Source organism: Helianthus annuus, chromosome 5, assembly GCF_002127325.2.
Source record: "Helianthus annuus cultivar XRQ/B chromosome 5, HanXRQr2.0-SUNRISE, whole genome shotgun sequence".
In the NCBI taxonomy this organism is placed as follows: domain Eukaryota; kingdom Viridiplantae; phylum Streptophyta; class Magnoliopsida; order Asterales; family Asteraceae; genus Helianthus; species Helianthus annuus.
In genome coordinates this window covers 10548734-10558391 of record NC_035437.2, presented here as the reverse complement: position 1 = coordinate 10558391, position 9658 = coordinate 10548734, and the positions used below count along the sequence as shown (strand labels likewise).

At 38.9% G+C, this 9658-nt stretch overlaps 1 protein-coding gene across 1 annotated transcript; it reads left to right on the top strand.

The window, feature by feature from the left end:
• The first annotated feature begins 6629 nt into the window (after window positions 1-6629).
• Window positions 6630-8950, top strand: LOC110938529 (dnaJ homolog subfamily B member 1). Its single transcript, XM_022180805.2, has 3 exons — window positions 6630-6811; window positions 6993-7339; window positions 8477-8950. Exons 1-3 carry the CDS (start codon window positions 6632-6634, stop codon window positions 8913-8915), a joined length of 966 nt encoding a protein of 321 aa, XP_022036497.1. The 5' UTR covers window positions 6630-6631; the 3' UTR covers window positions 8916-8950.
• Window positions 8951-9658: the final 708 nt, after the last annotated feature.

The window sequence follows — 9658 nt, the reverse complement described above, 5'->3', positions numbered from 1 at the left end:
AATGTACAGAAAGCCATAAGAATTAAACGTAAACAATCCAGAACCAACGTGATGTAAATAGAAGATTAACTGCAATATATATATATATCAGTTTGTACATACAATACACAACAAAAAGGTACAACTAGGTACATAATACATAACAAAACACTAAACAAACAAAGTAATGTACTAATCCTCGTGCGGTGGGGACGGTGGGAGGGGAAGTGGAGGCAACGCAGCGAGCTCTCGTAGATCAACGAGCGTCTGGACGATCCAGTCAATGCATGCGCCCTGACGTCTGAGGCGCCGGTCGAAGTCCCGAGCCACCTCACGCGCTGCCGGAGGCAGGTCAGCGTAAACGTGCTGCGGGTACTGTGGCGGCTCAGGAGCTGGCTGAACTGGTGGTACTGGGATCTCCTCGACCCGCTCCTCCTGCGCCGGATCCTCGAATATAGGCTGAGCCTGAGCCTGAGGCTGAGCCTCAGGCTGAGCCTCAGGCTGATCGATGCCCAGAGCATGTAGCTGAGCCTGCCGAGCGGCCCGCTGAACATCAGGAGGGGCTAACACTCCAGGCCTCACCTCAATAACAACCGGGATGACCTCCGGCAACACCTCCGGCTGCCAAACCAGCCCGTCAGCACCCCTGAAACTCAGACCGACATCAAAGGTACGGGTGATCTGCATAGCGCATACTGACGCGCGGCCCAACCTGGATGACGGGACCGGATCGGACAACAGCGGATCATGCTCGGGCACGATCCCTAGCGAGCGTGCAATGGCGGTGATAAATGAGCCAGTGTGCAGCTGCCCGCGGAGCTGCCGGTGGTATGCAGTAGAATAGTAATCTGCCAGGCTGGCTGCTAGATCGCAGGGCTGGCGGCGTAGTAGGCAGTATAGAAAGAAAAGGTCACTGAGGTTGACCTTCTCCTTGCTGGAACCCCGCGGCACGATAGTCGACGCAATAACATGGTGCAGGTATCGGTGCAAGGGGTCTCTAATGGTGGTGGCCTTTTGCCAGGATTTCCCAAAGGGAGCCCTGGAAATGACCCTCCAGAAACTGATAAGCGTCTGCCTGTCCATCATCGTAACCGCCTGCGTATACATATCAGTATCAAGCTCAGGCTCAGTGTACAAACCTGTGTGGACAGCAAACTCCCGCACACTCATCTCAAACTCCTGACCGGCGAGACGAAATGTAACCTCGTGGACTGGAAAAGCAGGGTTCTCCACGTAATCCGCCGGATGCGGCGCGTATGTAAACGTAGAAAGAAACTCGACCGTAAGCTCAAGGCACGAGTCCTCCATCGCTAACTCAAATAGGCGCGACCAAGGAGTATCTAGCCCAACTATCTCACGCGCCCGCTCGACCTCTCCCACGGTACTCAGCAGCTCCCACTCTATGCCTACATGCTCCCCAATCTCTATGGTGCGCAACCTAGCGCATCTCCCCCTTGCCCGTGACCCCATCGGAAACTGCAGGTACGGACATGTCGGCTCCTCCTCGTCCCCCACCTCTCCCTCAGCCTCCATATGCTAAATCTCCTCATCGGATAAATCCATCCCTGCACGTTGATCAAATAATATTAAATAAATAATAATATTAAACAAATATTAATAAACAAATAATAATAATTAAACAAATAATATTAAATAAACAAATAATAATATTAAATAAATAATAATATTAAACAAATATTAATAAAAAATAATATTAAAAAAATATTAATAAACAAATAATAATATTAAACAAATATTAATAAACAAATAATAATATTAAACAAATATTAATAAACAAATAATAATATTAAACAAATATTAATAAACAAATAATAATATTAAACAAATATTAATAAACAAATAATATTAAACAAATATTAATAAACAAATAATATTAAACAATTAATAATAATTAAACCAATAATAATAATTAAACAAATAACAAATAAAAAAAATAAACATGAACCAAAGCGCCCCGCTTTGGCCTCGGCGCGGCGCTTTGGTTCTTCATTCTGAAGAACAGATCCAGGAACAATCGATCATACCGAACAAGCAAAACAACAATCAACTTGTATAGTATAAGGGAACGATTAAGGGTTTGAGATCGCACCTTTTAGCGGTTGAAAGCTCGAAATATCTCCGAATCCGGCTCGACTGTGTGAGATCGCACCTTAGTGTGTGTTTTTGTGTTTGGGTGAAGTGGAGGAGAAGATGCCCTGCTTCAGTGTATAACGAGGGACCGAAGCGCCCCGCTATGGCCATAGCGCGGCGCTTTGGGTCCAAAACGCAGCGTTATGACTATAGCGGGGCGTTTTGGGCATTTTTAAAATTTTTTAAAATTGTTTTTAATTCACAAACGCGTCGATAAATAGTCTAAATTTTCCGTTTTTTCCATTATACATCATTTTTTAATATATATGGACTATACTGCAAGTTCCGGATCAAATCGGCTACGTGTGATGTCTTATTCCGTTATCTCTTATCATTTAGGTTTGAAAGCACAAGTACTCCTGTGAGAAGTGTTATGTGTATCAGCCGCCTACCGTACATGAACATGACGTATTTTTTCATTAATTGTAGTATTATGATGTATATTGTCATTTCGGGTCGTACAAGTACGTATTGAATCTGATTGGGTCGTGTCGGTGACATTCGGTTTTTAACGTGATGTAACGCGTATATTGAACAAACACAAACGTGATTATTATTAAACACATTTAAGATACATCGTGAACATATGGGGTTACAGTAAGGTCAGGGGCACGATACGTAAGCATTTCGTACGCGTTGATCTGATCCCTGTATATTGTATGCCAGGCTGTTGCGCGCTCTGTTCTGTTCGCTCTCCAAAGTAGGTTTGGGGGAGGCATTGGATAACAACCTTCAAGCTCTACATGTATGAAATGCCCTTTGTCGACGAACACAACCGCAACCACCAGGGGAGGTTGCTCAGCTTCGTTTGGCCCGCCCAGCAGAGGGAAAATTGTATCGCTCCCACGAATGTCGAAGGTGTGAACAATCACACCGTATCGTTGGGCAATAAGAAACCCCGTCTCAGGCATCGTCATGTAATTTTTGATACCTGCTCGTCCCACCCCCTTGAAATCGATCCGTGTAACCAGCTCATCATAATGTCCTATGTTTTCCGGATCGAAAACATGCCTCCAAAGCGATTCGTTCATACGTAACTCCTTTAGAAGTTGTTCCCGGATCATCAAATATGAATTTTGTTTCACTCCTAACCCAACAGCCACCGATCGAAACCCGCAATGACCATCTGGTTTCACGTCCTTTATTCTAACGATGTATGGATGGATCACTTTGGGAATCTGAGATGCGTAGTTGCGGATCACTATATCCGTCTTAGGACCGAGCTTGATATTCGGGAAATCAGGGTGTAGGTTGAGCGGTTTGGTATTCTTTTCTCTTCTAGAATCTTCGGCTGATATGTACGAGCTGTGACGGGGAAGATCGTCTGAGGCCTCGACCCAAGTTTCTTCTGACGTAATGGCAGGTTGTACATGTTCGTTTTGTAGGTGGCGTCAATCATTAGCACATGCGGGAAGGCACACCACATAGTGAATGATTTTTCGTGAACAAAGAAGACGTCTTCAACTTCGTTCGATATCTCATTCGTGCGCATGTAATAAGTGTAATTTTTTTCGATAAGAATGTTTTCAAGTTTTTGCATCGGAGACTTACCGACATTTTTTTCGGCGTTGATCTTCTGAACAACGTTGTGTATATCTTTCGGAATAAGCTTTCTAGCCGGATTGTTTTTTGTCAGCGTTCGCCAGATACTTTGGTTGGGAATATCTTGCTCTGCCAACTCCTTAACCAGTTTTTTGTCCTCCGAAGAAAGCCTTCTCGCATACGCGTGACCCTCGAAGTTTTCAATAGGAGTGTGGTTATGCTTCGCCTTCGTCACCTCGATCCTCCAAACACTTCCGGATGATTCCGAAAACCCGATCATCTCGAACGGACAGCCTATTTTCTTGCTACCCGTTTTCCTCTGTGTAGCTATACTCTTATGCTCCCCACCAAAAGTACATTGAAACCAAATCTTGTAATTCTCTCCTCTTTTATTCGACCTCTTAGTCACATTGAGGTAACCATTGTCTTTTGCCGTGTCTTGTACCCAACGCACCAACTCTTTACGTGACGAAAAGGTCTGCGTTGTATCAAACGAAAATGTAACTGGGTAACAACCTTCCTCGTCAACAGACACATCCTCCGGCTCACCATCGTCACCGAGGTTCGAATAGCCTTGATGTTCAAAGCTCTGTTCACAACCGTAACTCTGGTTTGGATAACACTCCTGCTGTACAAAGCTTTGCTCGCCACCGTAACCGAAATTCGAATAACCTTGTAAGCTCTGTTGACAACCGTAACTGTCGTTTGGATAACACTCCTGCTGTACAAAGCTATAGTCGCCACCGTAACCGAAATTCGAATAACCTTGTTGTGCGTAAGGGTCCTCCACAGGGGTATTCAAATCCAGCTGCACCGTGTTATCACGATAACGAATGCCAGATACAACCTCTGTCTCCCTCAAGTTGGACGACACCGGTTTCTCAAACGAGTCAGAAATAGCGGACCCCTCGTAAGAATCAGGAACAACTGACTCGTCAGAATATTGACCGAAAAGATAGTTACTTAACCACGACATCGTTTTTTCAAAACATGTAACTAATAGAGCAAAGAAGATCGACAAAAAACAATCCGAATTATGAATGTCGAGTCTGTCCAGGGATTTAAAGGCAGCATTTGGGGTCGAAGCGCCGCGCTATGGCCAAAGCGCGGCGCTTAGGGTTCACGGGGCGACTGAAACCTCGTATCACCTTTATGTCTCTGACTGACATCAGTCAGTCATTCAAACCTCGTATCAACTTTTGTCGCCTAAGCGCCCCGCTTTGGCCATAGCGCGGCGCTTAGGGGTGTGAAAATTATTTTTGGCATGTGTAATTAGCATGACCCTTCTCCTACCTTATTTTTACAAAGAGATGTCATTTACAGTTTTAGATGATTAAGAATGTTTTTCAGTTATTTATTCTAAAAAATAACATAAATTTTATGAAATTGGTTTTTTAAGATAGCAACTCCAAATCAGAATAAGTAAATAACTGAATAGAGTTACAGGCAAATCCATTAAATAGTCAAGTAAATCAAAATAAATTGCAAAAATAATGTAGTATTTATCGATAAAAAGAAAAGAAAAGTTGTAGATGTTGGAAGTGATTAGGCAATAGATTATGTAGCTAGGTTGTAGGCTTGCAGAAAGTCAGCAACCCTTTTCCAACTTCAAATATAAAAATACATACCAACAAAAAAATGTGCTATCTTTTTCAACCTTTCTTCTTCATTTTACTCTTTGGTTACAGAGCAACTATGCTGGCCGGAATAATCTCTTGCATTTCATCTTCTCTTCCTTTTCTCTTTAGTTTCAGAACGTTTCATGGGGTGCAGTGTCAAAATTTCTTGGGGGGCGCTCGAGATTAAATCATATATTTACTAAAGAAAAATAAAAATTCATGGGGTGCGCCCGCCCACCCACGTTAACACCTAGGTCCGCCCCTGAGTAGAAGAGTAGAATAAACGTTATCATTAAAAAAAAACTATTAACAATTTAAATAGGCAAAAAGCCTTAGGCAATGTAACTTTTGGGCCTTAAAGCATTCACATCCAATCCATCAAATTATACATACATTCAACTAAAAAACAACTCATATATCAATATATTTCCACTAAAAACAAATACTTTTTCTCTCTCATCTTCAATTAAATAATATTATCATTACATTTTTCTCTCTCCTTCAATCACAACCACTTTCAATATATATTAAAAAAATTATACTGGGAGAACAGTGTCCCCTCAAATATACAGATGAACAGTAAAATTTTCTCTCTCCTCCACTCACAACCACTTTTTATACCTTTTATAATATGAAAACTTCCCCTCACATGTTTTCATGGATAGAATGTGAATGCTCTTAAACAATGTCTCTATTTTAATCATAACACATGGGTGAAAATTTTATTATTATTTGTTTTGTAGTGGGCTTGAATATTTATATTAAATAAATATTTATATTAAATATTAATGTAATTATCTTAGTGTTTCATTGGGCTTAATAATTATATTAGATTTATATTTGCAAATTTATGAATTTTTAATTTTGTTTTTCTGGTCTTGAAAATTTCATAGGGTTTGTTTCAAAATTTTATGAGGTATTTTAACATATATATATAGCACTATATCTTTTATCCACGGGGCGAATGACTCCTATGGTGAAAGAGTGGGGGTGCCCCTGTCGTAGGGGGGATGGTTTGGAACCAGATGGGTCACCACCGCAAACAGAGTGGGATGGAGTTTTTGTTCATAACCCGATTTTAGTTCAAAGAAAGGGACACTCAAAATTTTGGTACATGAAGCTGTTTTTAGAGTGCCTCTTATATGTTCATTTTGAATTATTTGATATTCAAACAAAGTACAAGGGATAATTGTGTACTACAATTGTTTCTTGAGTCCGTAACTAACGTTACACCAAAGATAATTTAGAAACAAAATTGCAGCTGAGATCATATCATCTTTTTTCTACAAACCAAATTAAATTTCTGCAAACCGAAAGCGAGTGAATTAGGGTATGATCGGATGCAAGATACAGGAATGACAGTAGATTATTACAACTTATTGAATGTTACGAGGACCGTCAATGACGATGATCTAAAGAAGGCATACAGAAAGCTTGCGATGAAATGGCATCCCGACAAGAACCCTAACAACAAGGAGGAGGCCCAAGCCACATTCATTCGGATATCTCAAGCTTATAAAGTAATCATGTTAACCCTTCTCGTTAATTATTAGATAGAATATATTAGTTATGGTTTACTGTAATTATATTGACAATAATAAGAGATATATTTTGATTAGCTTTACGTACTTTTCAATATAATGTTTATTGTAATCCTATAAATAGCTGATCAATAATACTAAAACTTCCAATGATATCTAGGTGTTGAGTGACCCACAAAAGCGGTCCTTATATGATCAAGATGGTGAAGAAGGGTTATTAAACCAAATGACACAATGTGGTTCTAATAAGAAAAACGGGTTTACTGGTCGAACTGCTGAAGATATCTTTGAAGATTTCTTTGGTTTTGATTTCGATACTAGTGGAGTCCGGAGGTCCACGGGGTTGCACTCCAATGATAACAAGTTTAGAGGCTCGAGTGATGGTGATGGTGTAACAATGCGAAAATCGCCACCTATAGAGAACATATTGCCTTGCAGTCTTGAGGAATTGTATAATGGATCAACAAGGAATATGAAGATATCAAGAATAGTTGTTGATGCCAATGGGTATGCATGCATGGTATTGCTTTTTTCATGCTCAAGTTTTCTTATGAAATCCAATATATTTTGGTATTGATATAATCTCTTCTTGTGAAAGGAGGGTGAGAAAATTGATTATGATAATTTATCCATTTTTCTTTAATTTGTTAAAGTAGTTTAATATAAAACAATTTATAAAAATCAGAAATAAATGTTTTTATGTGTAAAAATAGTCGGGTCGTTACAATTAGGCCATGTTTGGCTTAGCTTTTCAAAACAACTTATGACTTTTTGAAAAAGTTAATAAGTCACAATGGAGTGACTTATTACCTTTTCCCCTCACATAATAATTTCATCCCAAACACCTTTTAACTTTTCAAAAAGTCAATAAACTAATAAGTCACTAAACATAAGCAATCCGAAACACCCCCTTATTATAATTTATAACAACTAATTTGGAATAAGAATTTAATTTTATTATCTTTGGCATTCTTTTAAATAACAGTTAAAATTTTATCAAAAAGTTAAGTTGTCTAAATTAAACAAACGTAATTTTCTAAAGACTTTATTTTGGATAAATTCTATTGAATACATTTTATTTTATTTGGAACATAGACAAAATAAATGAATAGAATTTCGGTCTTATTAAATTTTATATATCTTGCATATTATAACTAGAAAACTAAGTTGTATGTTAAATACAAGTTATAATAAAAATAAGAATTTTTATTATTGTGAATGTAACCGGCATTATTGCACTAGGTTTATTATTATTATTTTTAAATGACAACGATTACTCCTTCCTACTTTATTACACCAATAATTCTAAATACTCACATTTCCTCTAGATCAAACATGAGACCTATCTCTCTAAAAAATATATGCCTCTACCAAGTGGGTTAGCACTTAGCTCCACGTTGGCTGTAGCAGCTTTACCATTTTTTACAAACAAAAAATTTACTTGCAACTTTAAAAACTAAAATATTTAAACAAAATATATGTAGTTAAAAAATTCTTTGTTTCACGTCTATGTATAAGTGTGATACTACATTTAAAAAAGCAAAATATGTTACGACTTTTTTTAAGCATAAGTTAACGAACATCATCATCATACTTAGTAAATCCTACCAATAACAAAGCTAACATAGGGTACTTACATGATAGACAATCGATACTAGAAATGGAGGTATTGACGATTGACATAAAGCCGGGCTGGAAAACAGGAACAAAGATTACATTTGCGGATAAAGGGAGCGCAAAACTTCACGAGCTTCCGGCAGATCTAGTGTTTGTTGTCGATGAGAAGCCGCACGCCATCTATAAAAGAGACGGCAATGATCTCTTCATAACCTATAAGGTTACATTAGCCGAGGCACTTAAAGGAACCACGGTTAATATTACCACGCTTGATCAACGAGATCTAGCCATTGCGGTAACAGACATTATTACCCCTGAATACGAGCTTATGGTTAGCCAAGAGGGAATGCCTGTCGGTAAGGATCCTGGGTGTAGAGGGGATCTAAGGGTCCAGTTTGAAATCAAGTTTCCTACAAATTTGACATTTGAACAAAAAATGGCACTGAGACATGCTTTAGCCAGTTAAATACATGTAACAAAATGTTGGTTTCTTCAATTCTTTGCATGTTTGTGTATCATGTTATGACATCCCCCCATTTTCATATTGTTTTATTATACTAAAACCAATATGTATTAAATTGTTTTAATACGATATAATATTAAAAGTAGATTCCAGTATTAGTTGGATTTACACCATCCATGAGCATCGTTTGTGTTATATATGGTGACTTAGGCCATCCGTAGTCATAAAGCCCCTTGTGGGGCGTTATGCGACACGTGTCGTGCCACGTCACACGGGGGCTTTATGGGGCGTTATATCACTAGAGCCCGTAGTCATAAAGCCCCTACCCATCATTACCTAAATATTAATTTTCAATTTTATTAATTAATTATAAAAACCTTAACTGAATTTGATTGGTCCATTTTTGAAAAGAAGCATCCATAGCGGCGCCATATCCATAGCGCTGCATCCTTTTTTTTTGTTCATAGCGCCGGTGGGGGCGGTGTGGGCGGCGCCATAGCGGCGCTATGGCCCTTGGCCGCGCCCCACTACGCAAGACCTTATAGTAATTTACTACATAATATCTCAAGGATTAAGATGTGATATATGCGGTGACATATGGTATTTTTACTAGTTTCGATATATAACATTTGGAAATTGGTAATACTTAAGCGCTACCTACATACATTATGTGTAAAACCAAATATCATATAATACTTAATATTAAAAGTAGTTTCCACGTATACGTCATAATCATGACTCATTTT